The 17,685-nt window shown below is 34.3% G+C and overlaps 1 protein-coding gene across 5 annotated transcripts in view; it reads left to right on the top strand.

The window, feature by feature from the left end:
- Positions 1–17,083, top strand: part of LOC145724692 (uncharacterized) — a 34,873-nt gene extending 17,790 nt beyond the window's left edge. For all 5 annotated transcript variants that reach the window (XM_081973079.1, XM_081973076.1, XM_081973080.1 and 2 more), the window contains one exon: positions 16,457–17,083. In XM_081973079.1, coding sequence (XP_081829205.1) covers positions 16,457–16,660 — 204 coding nt within the window. In that variant the 3' untranslated portion in view covers positions 16,661–17,083. The remainder of the gene's footprint in view (positions 1–16,456) is intronic.
- The last annotated feature ends 602 nt before the right edge of the window (positions 17,084–17,685 follow it).

Genomic DNA, 17,685 nt, shown 5'->3' with positions numbered 1-17,685 from the left:
GTTGGAAAATCCTGTTATTATGACGAGTAATATGGTAAGGTGTTGCGATTATTCAAGAGAAGTAATTATTTAATCATCTACGAAAACGTATTCTTTAATTACACAAAAATAAGTTTTCCTTGAGTAACGACTTATTGTTCTTCACGTATTTCCTTGTTTAGTGTAATTTAAATGCGATTCGTAGATGATGATTACGTATAGTTACTGAACGGTTACTTACTATGTACTTGTTGGCATTTTATAGCCAAATTTCTCTATAATTATTTTAATCTATTATGATTATTTAGTGAAAATAATGAGTGATTTTTAGTTAAAAATAAACTACGTGGATAGTTTTGCATTAATTTACTCACGAGGGGTAATTGTACACCAAAATGCCTTTTTGCATACAAAATACCTTGAAATGCCGTTAAAATAATGATAATGCCTTAAAACTGCCTAAAATGCCTCAAACTGGGCTTGAAATACATCAAAATGCCGTAAATTATTTAAACTGCCTTAGGATACCTTCAAATGTTTACACATTTGTGGCATTCTTAAATTTAGTTATAAATCCCCTGGTATTGAGATAATGATAAATATTGATGAAATACACCCTTGAATTTAAATTTTTTATGGACACGTGACAGTTTTTAGGTTGGATTAAGTAGCTAGTTTTTGAGCTTGCAACATTGTAAATGCCAGTTGACATCTTGTCAAAATTTGTCAGGTGACGTTTAAAATGTGATTTAAAATTAAAAAATTTGGTAAATTAAATTTAGACAGTTTTAAAAGCGAAAATTGCAAGAGACACATCACGTGACTTTGATTATGCCATTTTAGAGCTTGCAACACTGGCAAAGCCAACTGACACCTGTCAAAAATAGTCACGTGACTTTAAAATGTAATTTAAATGTTGGTCATTTGGTAAATTAAATTTAGACAATTATAAAAGCTGAAATTGCAAGAGACACATCACGTGACTTTGATTATGCCATTTTAGAGCTTGCAACACTGTCCAAGCCAACTGTCAAAAACAGTCACGTGACTTTAAAATTTAAAATGTAATTTAAATGTTGATCATTTGGTAAATTAAATTTAGAAAGTTGTAAAGCTGAAATGGTAAAATACACGTTACGTTACTTTACTGTCAAAATTAGTCACGTGACGTTTAAAATGTAAAAATTTGGTAAATTAAATTTAGACTATTTTAGACAGTTGTAAAATCTAAAATTGCAAGAGACACATCACGTGACTTTGATTATGCCATTTTAGAGCTTGCAACACTGGCAAAGCCAATTGACGCCTGTCAAAAACAGTCACGTGACTTTAAAATGTAATTTAAATGTTGATCATTTGGTAAATTAAATTTAGACAGTTGTAAAAGCTGAAATTGTAAAATACACGTTACGTGACGTAAATAATAAAATTTTGAGCTTGCATCACTGTAAAAGCCAGTTGACAGCTGTCAAAAACAGTCACGTGACCTTAAAAATGTAGGTTAAATGTTGAAAAAATTGGTAAAATATTATAATAATTTGTAATGTATATTGTTTCAACTCAATATTATGTAACAAAGATTTTACCATAATAATTACATGTGCCTATGCTGTTCTGTTCAATTTTCATTTAATTTTGTTATATTAATACACTACATTTTGAAATATACAGACAATGCCTTAAAATACTCTCTCAAATGCCTTATAAATATCTCAAAATGCCTCGTAATGCCTTGTAATACCTCACAATGCTTCGTAATAATGGGAAAGTGCCTCATAATACCTCGAATTACCTCGAGTGTGTACACCAAATTACCTTGGCGATCTACTCCTCGTTTACTCATGAAACAATGAAATAAGTTACTGTCCTACTTGACTGTTGATGTCTCTCAGCAATTTATAAATTAGACGAGGTGGATTTTTTTTACTTTCTTGTACAAAAAGATGAAGTTTTAATGGAATAAAATTGAAATATCAGATTTTTTTGTTTTAATGTAAAGTACAATATTTTCGAGATAAAATGCTCTTTTTTTCTCTCACGATTTTTAAGATATTTTGTTTGATTTGTCGAGTAACCTGGTAGCACTGAAAATGTTTTAAGTTTACTAAAACATTTGAAAAGTTACTTCAGTTTTACAAAGAATTTAAATCTTTCAAGAAGTATTGAAAGTTGTTAGAGCCCTCTAAAACTATTTTTGCAATGCCAGAGGTCTCTAGAATAATTCTGGAAATGTCTTTAAATTTTACTTAAAACTTGCCAGAGGCCTCTACAAGTGTCCTAAATCTTCCAAGGATGTTTTAAAAATACGAGAAGATTTGAAATACTACTGAAAACCTAGCAAAAATTACCAAAGACTTCTACAAGGGTTCTAAATTTTTTAAAATTGCCACAGGCGTCTAAACACTATTGCAAACATCCCACTAATTTCCAAAACTTAAGTGTCCAAAATCTTAAAATATTTTTTTTTTAAATAGACGAGGGGTTCTAGAATCCTTTTGGAAATTCCAGAGACCTTTAAACTTTACTGAATATACCCCAAAATTTTCCAGGGAAAAAAGTTCTAAATCTTCTACGATACTTTATTATCGTTGGTAAGCACCACCAAAACTCTGGTAATTGAAGTGACTCAGATTTAGCTTATCTTTACTCAAATATAAATTAAAAAAAAAGAACCACAATACCTAAATTTAAGTTATATTACTATCTTTGAAACGTTAAAATTACGGTAAAGTAGTTGCTGAAATACGGAAAGAAATACAAGCAGGTAATAGATAAAGAATCAGAACCACAGACTAGAAATTCAAAAAGATTTAAAATACACCGAAAGTATTTAAATCCACGAACAACAACTGTCAAACTTTTTGTAACTTTGTTATTTTGATACTTATTTACTGGATTTAGGCCCTAAAAACGACTAACCACTAGCTTTTTTATTTTTCTTCACTTCAGATTATATCATTTAGTTATTTTATGCTTGATTTCACCAGTTTACGTGCAGATAATGAAATTTGATCCTGTTTATTCAAACTGAGTGGAAATCCTTCGCTCAAAACCGTTAGTTCACTTTTACGTCAGTTTCATTACCAACATTTTTTTTATTAACACACTATATGTAAATGCAGGTTATGGTTATAAGGCAATGACGTAATAAAGTAGATCAACATCACTTGTTCAACCAAGCTGAACGCCTTCAACATGCAGCTGCATAATTAAAACGTAACTACAAAGTCTTTTCGCTTTGTCGGTCTGTTTCGTGTGAAATTGCGTCTACGTCACGAAAACAAAACTTAAACAAACAGCACGTTTTGTGATTGTCATACCGCGTTATTTAATAATTATTATTACACATTTTATTTCAATTATGTAACTCGTACACGCGGTCAGCACCAATTTCACTTGTGTGTTATGGTCCGAGTTCCGTATTGTTTACTATAAACGCCATTAGGTTTACATACTGGAAAACACGATATAGTATTAGGCAACACTGGTAATTAAGTGGTTTTTGACAGCAAAATAAAATATGGTTATGGAGATTTTTTTTTTCAAATTAACCGTTTAAAACTAACACGACATATTGCTAAATGTATACAGTGTGTCCCAAATTGGTCCTCCCAAATGGATGTTAACTTTGTAAATTCTTATAGCCGCCATTTTAATTTTTTTGCATTTTTGAAAGCGCCTAAAAAATTATTTTCAATGATGTACTCGATGATGGTATTATTTAGTGTCTAAAATTCGGAAAAACGTTTTTTTAATTTTTGTCATAGTTGGTCTTGGAAAATGTTGCCGCCATTATGAAAAACAATTAACTATCAGTGTGTTAAATTTTTTAAAATTGGGAAAAAAATCAATTTATTGACTCCATTATGATTTTTACGTACAGAATAATGTAACATTTGTGTATGGGTGCTGCATTTTCTATGGTTTTACGGGGTACAGAGGAAAACGGCAATTACGGGGTACGGAAAACGTGATTTTTTTAGATAAGCCTCAAACACAGTCTAAACAACAATCTGTCCACCAAAAATCACCCTTTTACAACGTTTAGAATGTGAGTTATGGTGGTTTTGCCTTATACGGATATTGATTCTAAAGGTGTGTACTGTTTTTTCCCATTTTCTGGTGTTGGCTACAATTAAGCCTCAGACACAGTCTAAACAACCCCTCCACTAAAAATCACTCTTTTACCATGTTTAGAATGTGAGTTATTGCGATTTTGCCGTTTGAGGATACTGATTTCAACGTTTTTACTGTTTTTCCCCAATTTCTGGTGTTGGCTACCACCTTGTACTAGATCCGATCGGAGTGATTTTTTTCAATTAAGCCTCAGGCACAGTCTAAACAACCCCTCCACTAAAAATCACTCTTTTACCATGTTTAGAATGTGAGTTATTTGCGATTTTGCCGTTTGAGGATACTGATTTCAACGTTTTTACTGTTGTTCCCCATTTTCTAGTTTTGCTACCATCCTGTACTAGATGCGATCTGAATGATTTTTGTAACTAAGTCTCAGGCACAGTCTAAACAATCCCCTCCACAAAAAATCACCCTTTTACAACGTTTAGAATGTGAGTTATGGTAGTTTTGCCGTTTGAGGATACTGATTTCAACGTTTTTACTGTTTTTCCCCAATTTCTGGTGTTGGCTACCACCTTGTACTAGTTCCGATCGGAGTGATTTTTTTCAATTAAGCCTCAGGCACAGTCTAAACAACCCCTCCACTAAAAATCACTCTTTTACCATGTTTAGAATGTGAGTTATTTGCGATTTTGCCGTTTGAGGATACTGATTTCAACGTTTTTACTGTTGTTCCCCATTTTCTAGTTTTGCTACCATCCTGTACTAGATCCGATCGGAATGATTTTTGTAACTAAGCCTCAGGCACAGTCTAAACAACCCCCTCCACTAAAAATCACTCTTTTATCATGCTTAGAATGTGAGTTATTTGCGATTTTGCCGTTTGATGATACTGATTTCAACGTTTTTACTGTTTTTCCCCAATTTCTGGTGTTGGCTACCACCCTGTACTAGATCCGATCGGAGTGATTTTTTTTCAATTAAGCCTCAGGCACAGTCTAAACAACCCCTCCCCTAAAAATCCCTCTTTCACAACGTTTAGAATGTGAATTATGGTGGTTTTGCCTTATACGGATACTGATCTCAACGTTTTTACTGTTTTTCCCCATTTATGGTTTTGCTACCACCCTGTACTAGATCCGATCGAGTAGGCATAGTCTAAACAACCCCTCCACTAAAAATCACTCTTTTACCATGTTTAGAATGTGGGTGTTAGAAATGGGCTGCGTAGACTTCTTTTGTTTCAAAGATACGGGGGGTTTTTAAAAATTGGTCATTTTTGAACTTCCTCTGTATTTCATTTCCTATAAAAGTGATTAAAAAAAGAAAAACGGTTTCCTGTACAACTTTTCACGTAGAATCTAATGGCGTAGTCAGTTTTTTATATTACGTTTAGTTTTTGACATATGGCAGTAAGTTACATTTTTTAAAATGAAACACCCTATACAGTGCGTTTTTTTTAACGCGCAACATAGGATTTTACGTGTTAAATTTTTAAGCCCATGTTAGACCATGTTATTTTGGAACTACAAGTATAAAACTTGACGGGTGTGTCTTTAGTACCCTGAAGCTTAAGTAAGTCTACCAATTTGGTCTAAAAAGTGATTTAAAACTGGAAAAAAATCATTTTTTTCGAAAAGATTTTATCCTTTCATACTCCCTATATGCATTGTTGTTCCTTGTTGTTTTTGATACTGGCAGGGCAGGTAGCAGGTGAAGTTACTTATTTTGACTGCATCACGACCCGACATCTTTTAAACGTCAAAAGGGCATTTTATGATTGTTTGGAATATACTGTTTGGCTTCAAACGGAGGTCAATTTGAACAATTCACCTATAAAAATACTTCTTTTGTTCTTAACTTTCTTGATATAAAGTTAATGATCACCCTGTTTTACTTTCTACGCCAAATTTTACCTGCTACCTGCCCTGCCAGTATCAAAAACAACAAAGAACAACAATGCATACAGGGAGTATGAAACGATAAAACCTTTTCGAAAAAAGATGATTTTTTGCAAGTTTTTTAACACTTTTTAGGCCGAATTGGTAAATTTACGTAAGCTTCAGGGTACGAAATAGCCACCCGTCAAGTTTTATACTTGTAGTTCCAAAATAACATGGTCTAACATGGGCTTAAAAATTTAACACGTGAAATCCTATGTTGCGCGTTAAAAAAAACGCACTGTATATTTTTACTTCCCTATATATTGAATTCTGTTGATTTTTACTTTTTCAACAGTGTATTACAACATATATTTTCGCATAATTTTTTTGCGATTTTGTAAATTATAAAAATTAGTAGCACACTGCACACTGATTGTCATTTGTTTTTCATAATGGCGGCTACATTTTCCAAAGCTAACTATGACAAAATTTTAAAAAACGTTTTTCTGCCCTTTAGAAACTCACTAATACCATCATCAAGTACATCATTGAAAAGGATGTTTAAACGAAATTCAAGATGGCGGCCATAAGAAGTTACAAAGTTATCATCAATATCTCGGAAACCAATGACGATAGATTTTTTCTAATTACGTCATCGTATTCTACTTAAAAACTGCCCTTATAATGTCCTAGTTTTGAAACTCTCTTTGGCTTTGTTAACGAGCAATTGTTTAAAATAATGTTTTCGAAATTTTCCGGAAAACAGAAAAAGATAACTTAATTTGGAAACCAAGAATAAGTTTTACATGGAATTCTCTAAAACTTTTCCCATTTAACCGACTCTGTAGCTCTTACGGTTACCGAGATCCCAATACATGTAGAACCAATTTGGGACACACTGTATTTATTGGTAGTAGAAAATGGTAATAATGTTGAGTTGTATCAGTCAAAACAAAACAATCGCTTTCGAATAATACAATCAGCCACTAATGTAGGGAAGTAGGCCGATCAATCAAAAGAAAGTGAAAATGCTTGCTGATTGACCGCCGCGCCCGCCCGACATGGCTCTGGGCGATTTGTGCACTTGGCGCGCGCAAAAACTCTTTCGAACAACCAGAGTTACCACATCGATGACTTGGTTACTCTACATATCTGCGAATAAATAACCTGAATATGAAGCGAAAAAATGGTATCGTGATGCTGGGGGTATTTTGCATATAATCGGCATGGTCGCTTTTTTTATGAATATTTTGCAACATTTAACCTACAAAATAGTGGCCACTTAACATATTGCTACATTTATTCACTAAATTATCATGTCTAAACTATAGCGTCCAGAGTTAAAGTTAAAAAGGACAAATTGTCATATCAAAATTTATTGGCTATTTCTAGGGGCTAAATAAACATTGTTTTCCTAACCGCTATATTTAGTGTAAAAGTCTCTAAAAAATAGTTATCTTTCTCCAATGGCGCTACAGCCCAAATTGAGCCTTGGTCTCCTCTATCTTCCCCCTCCAACACTGTCGATCTAACGCCGCTCTCCTCCAGGTTCCCATCCTCCCATCTTTTCCGTGGTCTCCCTTTTGGTCTTTTGCCCTGCATCCTACAATTGAGAGCACTTTTTGGTAGCCTGTTATCCGGAATTCTTACTACGTGGCCTGCCCATCGTAGCCTCTGTAGTCTGACGAATTCTGGGATAGGTGCTTCCTTGAAAAGTTGGTAGATTTCATGATTATATCTTCTCCATATCTCATTTTCATTTAGTGGCCCGAAAATCCGTCTTAGTATTCTTCTTTCAAACACCTCCAGTTTATTCTGTGAGTTCTTTGTCATGACCCATATTTGATGCTGTATCTCCTATCCTCTGATCCTCTCTTGTTGAGTTCAACACCTAGATATGTAAAGTTCTGGACAGCATCCACGTTATCCTCTACTCTGGAGTAGTTTTCGTTTCCTCTTGTTCTTGCCTGGGTTAGTGCTTTTGTCCTAAAAAAAAAATAGTTACTATGTGTAATTTGAGAATTTTACAGAAAACTTAGAGCAAATAGAAGGCGATTTTAAACCAAATTTCTCCTACGTTCCTTATAAAACAGCTATTTTGTTGTTAGTTTCGCAGTAAAAAATGGCGCTATCGATCCACTAATAATAGAATAGAAGACAAGATCTTGTGAAGCTAAAACCAGCGTCTTATACACTATATTTTCAATGGTCCATGGGCATGTATAAAAAGTGTAATTTAATGAATGTGCAAAATGGTTAATAACGTCATGCGTTGATAATGTCAGTAGGAATGTAGGCTAATAAACGGTCGCTGACACAAATGCGTCAATAACTCGTTACTATGTTTATAAAAAATATTTACAAAACTAATGGTTTTAGATTAGTTTACCACCTAGAGTGGGTATGGTTAGTTAATCAAATAGAAGTGTAAATTTTTTTGACAGTTTCTCTCAAATACCATTGATTGCGAAGGTCTTTTGGATGTGGCACGAGCGCACACCAATCTTTAAGTAACAACAAACAACAACAAGACTGAGTTGCGAAAAAACCTATTTTAGCGCGATATTTGATCGTATTAATGGCGGCCTTGGAAGGTCGTTCTTTCGCCTTACGGGTTATGCAACCCGTCGTGTTTGTTTTCGGCCCGTCTTTTGACGCAATCCGACCCTGAACGACGACGCCGCGTCGCCCATATTCACTCTTGTTTTGGCGCTTTGGCCGCCTTGGAATTTTTGTAATTAACATTCTTAGCCTCGATTGATCGCTCGTCCATCAGCTGACCCGAACTACAAATGTTTTTTTGCACTGACTACGCCTCTGTTTTTGGGACGCACTGTATATCGCTTACATAAAGTTGTTTGGTGCGTGTGAGTGTGTCTTTAGGGTGCGGTAAAAGATAATGCAAAATGTTGTAATAAGGAGCGGGTAAAAGTCAATAATTGGGTAATGGCGCCAGTTTTTTTTCTCTTTTTAGGGCATTAGAAGTTGTTTTAGAACTATTCTCTGTCCCAGAAAAAGTGACAGTGATGACATTAACTGTGCTGTTTTATTGAAATTCACTTCTGTCTTGTTTTAGTTCTTAAGATGAACCAGACAAACATTTTAGACCTCTAACTTGAGGCGTTCTTGAGATATTCAAGATAAACTAGAGCACCGCCCTCTATACTAGAAAGCCTAAAATGTCACTTTTAATGGCGGCGTTAGCGGTTTTCGTTTTAAGTTGTGAGTGAAAAATCAAAAAAAGGTTCATTCCTGATCCAGATATGTATGGATGGAGCTTTTTTATACACAATTAAGTCCAGCTTAAACAAATTGGTTAGAACATTTGTCCTGGAAAGTACAACAAACAGCAAACTAGTTTAAACACTGTTCAATGTAAGAAAATCTGTATATCCTTGAAACTAGGTAAGCAAAACTGGTAAATGGTTCTTATTTTATTACCAAGAACATTCATTCAAAATTATTTTTGTTGCTCTCACATTGAAAGATGCTTTAAAATGTAACTCACATACCTGTGCACGACAAGTACCGAATAAGTTTACTGTACTAGAAAGCACTTGTACCAAAGTACCTACCATTGAGTATAGTGTTGGAGTAAATTCATCCCACTTCAAAGTGTTCCACCGCAGTTGAGTTAGATCCGGTTTTTTGTAAAGTAAAAAACTGACACGGTTGGGCTTTTTCCTGAATTGCTGTTACAATGTGGATGGAAAAACTTATGAACGGCAGCAAACAAAAATAACTTACACAAATAACCTCAAGTTTTCATTTTAAACCGTAAAAATTCATCTAATCCTTAAAAAAACTCAATTTCCACAATACAAACAAACGCAAACTGTCACCACGATTTCCGCCATATTGGAATTTTTGACAAGCACCTTCTAGGCTTTCTAGTATAGTAGGCGGTGACTAGAGTCAATTTTCACGACCTCTAGCGGCCAAACGGTACAACTTGTGTCAGCTCAACGTCACGTGATAGTCCCATTCATTAGCTTTCTTTTGTCACGTGGTAGATCTATACAGAATGTTTCAAATAAGGGACTTATGGCCATTTTTGTTGAAAAACAGCTTGCTCAATCAAAGTAACCTTTTTTTCCTAATTTCAAACTGAAGAACAAGAATCTGACGTCCATTTTACTCTAACCGGCACGGTTTCGGAGATGACCTTAAAATTATGGCAATTTTGACAGTTTTTAGAGTGTGGCACCCTTAAAAAATGCCATATTAACAAATGACACCCCCATGACAACACATTTCTACCACTAACTTAGAGCTATCCAGGCAATCAAAGACAATTTTCTAAATTCAAAAATTTTAAATAAAATAAAAAGTTACGATAGAGACGTCAATGTCAATTATCAAAATAGAGTACGTTCCGAAGTAAGGTGGGGTAAAAGTGGCTATTCGGTATTACACCACAGATGATGCACCGAGAGTCATTTTGAAGGGTTCAGACTGGAATTTTCTTTGTAGTGCATACTCTTGAACCTTCACGGTCTAAACTTGTATGTTATATTTTTTTATGTAATTAATTTATTTTGTTCACTAACACTAAATAGTGTTTTACTTTGTTGTTGTTTACAATTGTCCCATTCAATGTAATTCCAGGAATAACTTAGTTATTCCTACTCCAAAAGTATGTTATAAATAGGATGTCCATGTTAGAGTAAGTTTAAGACTCATTTTGATAAAAAGATCACTTTTTAGGTACCTCAATGTACAATAAACAATTAACGAAACTGTCTCATCATTAGCAAATTATGGAACAAAACAGCAGAAATAGCTAAAGATGCGAGAGGAGTAGTTATTTCATATTCAATAACCTGATTAAAAATGGAAAAAGAATACTAAACTTAAAGGAAGGAGCAAGGTTATTAGGAGGAGAATTAGAATCTAAACTTTTCCGAATAATCCTTCAAGAAAAACAGGAAAATCAGACTCTTGGAGACCTTAAAGATGTGGCTGGAAATCTTAATACACGAACTGGACACTTGGTTAAGGACCTCAAACTCAAAAATCAGTTTGAAACTGAAGAAACAGAGACAGGAAGTATCTGAAGTACAAAAACTCGTCAAAGGGGCAACAGAAATCATTTAGAACATCAAAATATAGAAACTAGTGTACATAATGTGAGAAATATAACAAAAAATGGAGAATGCAAGGTGGAAGAAAACTATCAAATATTCCATACATTTTCAAGTATAGAACATCCTGCTTAACAGCTCTTTTTCGCCAAATAACAAGAAATACAATATGTGTATCATTGCATATTGAGTGACTAGGCATTGTATTGGATTATGTTTTAGAGCTCCATAGTGTATTGGAGCCTTTCAGTGGTGTTGACACCAAACTAACATGGAAATTCCATGTGGAGGAAGTAGGAAAATGTGTGATATCTTTGTCTTGCTTGTGTTCAGTGGAAGAACAGAGTGAGCTAGAGATGGAAAAACTTTTTGAGAAAAATAATATTTTTTTGTTGTTGTGTGATAACTATTGTAAAAACTCTATAAATATCCATTGCACTGCTCTTTGACTTTTTCCACTTTCTCCCAAAAAACCCTGCGGCACTGGTAGGCCTTCAAATACCTGCGACCGGGCAGCATTGCCATGTGGTGCACTTTAGTCAAAACTGGGACGCATTCTGACAAATCTGACCGTCCCAAACGAACTGTTTTAGTGTAATTTTTGCGGGATTGTCAGAAAAATTGTTAACCAGTTTGAAAATAAAGTTCGGTTGGATCCAAATGGACTGTCATACTGGCAACATTGCCGCCGTCTAATAAGGCGAAGAACCAATTATCTTCTTTCTTTCGTGCGTGTTGCGCCAATACGATTATGCAACCTTTTAAACTTCAATTCCATCTTAAGTCTGATGCGCATCAATGTCTGTTCATTTATCATTGATGGTTGAACATAATGGGCGATTTTATTGCTTCAGTTAAAGTAATGCTGATCAGATTTTGTAATAGCATGAGCCACTGATTAGTTTTCTATTGGTGAAGAAAGGAAAATATGGTTTAAGGTTAAGGGTAATCTCTGAAACAGACTTAAAAATTTGACAATTGTCACGTGACACTCAGAGCACTCTGATTGGTAAAAACCGAACTTAGTTTTGACTTTATCAGGTAGATTTAGGTATTAATTTAGCTAGTCACGTGACCACTATCAAAACAACTGTCATCTCAGAAACACGTTTTATATCAAATACTTGATGAAAACTTTTCCAAACACTGATTTTTGCCACTTTCGAGTACAATTTGTCAGTTTTGACCTTAATGACAATTATCACGTGGTTCTAGAACACTTGGCTAGACGATCACGTGACAATTGTCAAACACGTCTTGTTGTATGGTGTCAAAGTGACATGTGGGCTTTAATAAAAGGACTACCCTGTGTCAAATGCTCAAATGTGTGTGTTACAAGACAAAACCGTCTTTTTAAACCCACTTGGAGTGGGAAAATGACTGATTTCGGCACATTTTTGGAATCCTCATTAAATTTACTATTCAATAACCTGAAAAAACACCACAAATCTCAGAAACACGTTTTATATCAAATACTTGAAGAAAACTTTTCCAAACACTGATTTTTGCCCCTTTTGAGTACAGTTTGTCAGTTTTGACCTTAATGACAATTATCACGTGGTTCTAGAATACTACTTGGCTAGACGATCACGTGACAATTGTCAAACACGTCTTGTTGTATGGTGTCAAAGTGACATGTGGGCTTTAATAAAAGGACTACATTGTGTAAAATGCTCAAGTGTTTGTGTTACAAGACAAAATCGTCTTTTAAAACCCACTTGGAGTGGGAAAATGACTGATTTCAGCACATTTTTGGAATTCTCATTAAATTTACTATTCAATAACCTGTAAAAACACCACAAATCTCAGAAACACGTTTTATATCAAATACTTAAAAAAAACTTTTTCAAACACTAATTTTTGCCACTTTCGAGTACAGTTTGTCAGTTTTGACCTTAATGACAATTATCACGTGGTTCTAGAACACTACTTGGCTAGACGATCACGTGACAATTGTCAAACACGTCTTGTTGTATTGTATGGTGTCAAAGTGACATGTGGGCTTTAATAAAAGGACTACACTGTGTAAAATGCTCAAGTGTGTGTGTTAAAAGACAAAATCGTCTTTTAAAACCCACTTGGAGTGGGAAAATGACTGATTTCGGCTCATTTTTGGAATCCTCATTAAATTTACTATTCAATAACCTGAAAAAACACCACAAATCTCAGAAACACGTTTTATATCAAATACTTGAAGAAAAATTTTCCAAACACTGATTTTTGCCCCTTTTGAGTACAGTTTGTCAGTTTTGACCTTAATGACAATTATCACGTGGCTCTAGAACACTACTTGGCTAGACAGTCACGTGACAATTGTCAAACACGTCTTGTTGTATGGTGTCAAAGTGACATGTGGGCTTTAATAAAAGGACTACACTGTGTAAAATGCTCAAGTGTGTGTGTTACAAGACAAAATCGTCTTTTAAAACCCACTTGGAGTGGGAAAATGACTGATTTCGGCTCATTTTTGGAATTCTCATTAAATTTACTATTCAATAACCTGAAAAAACACCACATATCTCAGAAACACGTTTTATATCGAATACTTGAAGAAAACTTTTTCCAAACACTGGTTTTTGCCACTTTTGAGTACAGTTTGTCAGTTTTGACCTTAATGACAATTATCACGTGGTTCTAGAATACTACTTGGCTAGACGGTCACGTGACAATTGTCAAACACGTCTTGTTGTATGGTGTTAAAGTGACATGTGGGCTTTAATAAAAGGACTACACTGTGTTACAAGACAAAATCGTCTTTTAAAACCCACTTGGAGTGGGAAAATGACTGATTTCAGCACATTTTTGGAATCCTCATTAAATTTACTATTCAATAACCTGAAAAACACCACAAATCTCAGAAACACGTTTTATATTTTGGTTGACGGATTTTAATCATAATATGTTGAGACCATTAACTTATAAAGTGATTTTTACCAGTTATTTACTCTTTTTAAATGAAGTAATTGATCCAATTCAACTACTCGTAATTAGCACTTCCTGGACATAGAGAAACGTTTTAAATTCGAATTGGGCATCATAAATTAACATTAATTGAAACAAATTTTCTTCGGTCGGGCAAATTTCTCGGTCATAAACATTCATAAAATGACATAACAAAGTCTACACGGGCATTACCAGCTCAATGGTAAAGATATTAGCATATATTCGACTGAACGAATTAATTTGGGCAAATATTTTAGGTGGGCTTACGGAACTCTGGTTATTTCACCGGACTTAGGTAATAAATTCAAATAAATGCCGATTTAACACTTTCTTGTAAAAATGACCAAATCACGCGGCGGTTGAGACAGGTTCAATACAACCACGCTAATTTCTCTTGTCTATTGTTACGATGATCAATACTTTGTTATGTAACTATTTTCATTGCTATTATTATGCATAATCTATTGCTCTACCTACCAGAATGGCCTCAAAATATTAACATCTGATTTATAATGACCTATGAGGCAAATCAAATCCAATTTCTCTCAATATAGTAATCATAAGAAATTGAAGAAAATCGAAATAAAAATTTTAAAAAACTGACAGAAAGTGATGTGAATAAGGGTCAATTTCTATCTGAGATATCGGGTGTCAAAATTACTTTTATTTTCAGTTTTTTTCTTATGTATGCAGGCTTTGAAATATTTGACATACAAACTTTTAGTGTAAGGACATTTTTCTATGATTTATTGTTTAATTTAGAAACTGTCTAGACTGTTGATGACAACTGTCAGGGACGTCACAACTGTCAAAGTTTTGCTTAGTTAGGCCGTAGAGTTATAATAAAGACAGTTTTATTGTTTCTGGAGGTATCAGAAACAAATTACAAATTTAACACTTTAACAGCTTCATGGGCTACTTTTTGACAGTTTTGACTTAAAAATAAAATTGAAAAGCGTCATACGGTGCCACGTGACAAATGTCAAAGTTTGCCTGAACCAAAACGTATAGAGCTGTAAAAGTGAAAGTTTTTAATTTTTGCTGAGGTATCAGAGATGATATGGTCTTTATAACTATGTGGGTGTTTTGTTGGCACTTTTGAGCTAATTAGAAAATTAAAAAATGTCTTAGTGTAACGTGACAACTGACAGTCACGTCAAAAATGTCAACATTTGTCTCAGCAAAAATTTGGAGCTATAAAAGCGAAAATTTTAATTTCTGTTGAGGTATCAAAAACAAACTGGTCTGTATAGCTTTACGGATGTTATTTTGACAGTTTTGGCCTTACTAGCAGATTAAAAGATGGTTTAGTGTAACGTGACAACTGACAGCCACATCACAAATGACAAAATTTGCTTCAGATTAAACGTAAAGCTATAAAAGTGAAGTACCAGAGGCAAAATAGTCTGTATAGCTTTATGGATGTTTTTTTTGACAGTTTTGGCTTAACTAGCTAATAAAAGATACTTTTAGTTAACGTGACAACTGTCAGTTACGTCACAAATGTCGACCTTTGTCTCCGCCAAAACCTGGAGCTATAAAAGTGAAAATTTTAATTTCTGCTGAGCTATCAAAGGTGAAATGGTTTTTATAGCTTCCCTTGTTGACAGTTGACAGTCTTAGTGTAGCGATGATGACGTCACAACTGTCAAGTTTTCCTCAGTAACGTAAAATAAAATTAAAAATTGTCTGTGTGTCATGTGACAAATGTCAAATTTTACTTCAGCCAAAACGTGTAGAGCTCTTAAAAATTTAGTTTCTGTTGACGTATCAAAAGTAAAATAGTTTTTATAGCTTTATGGGAGTTTTTTTGACTAGTTTGACCTGGCAACTGTCAACCATGTCACAACCGTCAAAATTTACTTCAGTCAGAAACGTGGTCTTTCAGAGACAAATTGAATTTTCCGTCACGTGACAAATGTCAAAGTTTGCTTCAGCCAAAACGTGTGAGGCTACTAAAGTGAAAGTTCACTAGCATTTTAGTGACATGTATCGTTATCCACTGCTGTTGACCTCATAATTTTATACATACCATAACTTACCAATTAATCAAATTCATTTAAATTAAGAAAAATGTAAATTAAAATCTTAAAATAATCGATTGTCGCATATAAAGCTTTCGCTACTTGTGAAACGTGGCTGCACCCCGCTCAATAAACACCGAATCTGGTCGGCAGGTCGGCCTTATGACAAATCCGTCGGGTTATCCGAATCATTTCGATGACGTAAGACTATTATTACATATGGTAGAGTGAAAGTGCTGTTACTTGTTGATTTTAATAAATTATGATTGATTTATGGTTGATCCACTGACTTGGGTGATTTGCAATAATTGTTTCTTTTACTTCAAAAATTTAAGCTTTTCTGCATTTTTCGTCATGTTGGTTTTCTAACTGGGGGTTTTCCAATCAAAATCCTCCACTAGTGTTGTGTCTACTTTAAATACATTTTTCCAGGGTTGTTTTAAGCAGTTTTTTTTTCTCTTTTCAGCCTGGAGGTAGACCGGAGACAGACTTCACCCTGGACGTACCCCGATCGGAATTTCTGACAAAACGCCTGCAAGACGACAAAAAGTGGAGGTTTCGATGCCGACTGCTGACCTCATTCCTCGGCTTGGTATTCTTTCTTTTGTCTGTGATGGCGGTCAGCATGGTCCTGACCAGGGGTAAACGGATGTTCGGCAGCATGGTATAAACTTACCATTTAAGGCCATATTTTTAATTTTTTTAAATTTCGTCTCCCAACCAATTATCAAACTAGTTCCCTTATTTTATACAGTGCGTCCCAAACGTAGAATTTCACTTAAAATTCAATTTTTTAGAAAAACACACTGGCCTGCCAGGACGCCAGACCTAAATCCCTTAATTTTTTTATAGAGGTTACTTCAATTCAGAGTTTTTCATTTTCTTCAACTTCAGCATCTGAATCAGTGAATTTTAGATGAAATTTCTACATTTTGTTGGGACACACTGTATATAGAGTGTTGTAGTATGTACTGTACATTTTGTGATTTCTTCTGTTTTGTACCAATTGAGTACAAAGCTGGAATGTTTGATGTATTTATTAGTAAAAAAACAGTATTTATGTGGTATGAAAATAAACGATTTTGAAAGTAAAGTTTTTTTTATTTGTCACCTCTAAATGTCGCACAAATTCTAGGACTGGGTTAGGCATTACTAAGTTTATGTGTTAGAGAGTCGTTTCATTCTGCTTTGGATGTACTTAATAGCATCTTAGGTAATCAGTCACATTTTTTAGCGTATTTGCGATGGATGATACCAAAGCAGTAAAGCTCACTTGGTAAAAAAGTGATTATTTCATCTCTTTTCAACCAGGAACTATTTTAACTGTGTATTAGAAATCTCTCGTTAGTGACTTGAAAATACACTTTTTTTGATTAAATTATTTGTCGTGACAAGTTATTAAGTTGTTTTACCGCTAATAGAATTGAAAGTTTAAACGTTCTTTAAAATTGTGATATTATTTATCCAAACTGTTAACACGAAACTTGAGATTTTTCATCTGTATCTGCAAATGTTTCTAACATAAACATGACCTACTTTATAACCTTAGCTTTCCTAATAAGATAATATTTTGAATAAGAATCGTTTCATTCTGTGTTTGTGATCTCAAAATCAGTTTTTTCAAAAAATAATCCAAAAACCCTTAAATTGGGGCTGCTCTGTTACACGTGCCATATTGGAATTTTACAGTCTACC

Source organism: Ips typographus, linkage group LG2, assembly GCF_016097725.1.
Source record: "Ips typographus isolate SLU linkage group LG2, UJ_Ityp_2.0, whole genome shotgun sequence".
Taxonomy (NCBI): domain Eukaryota; kingdom Metazoa; phylum Arthropoda; class Insecta; order Coleoptera; family Curculionidae; genus Ips; species Ips typographus.
Note: the sequence above shows the minus strand (reverse complement) of the source record. Positions and strands in the feature narration are given on the sequence as shown.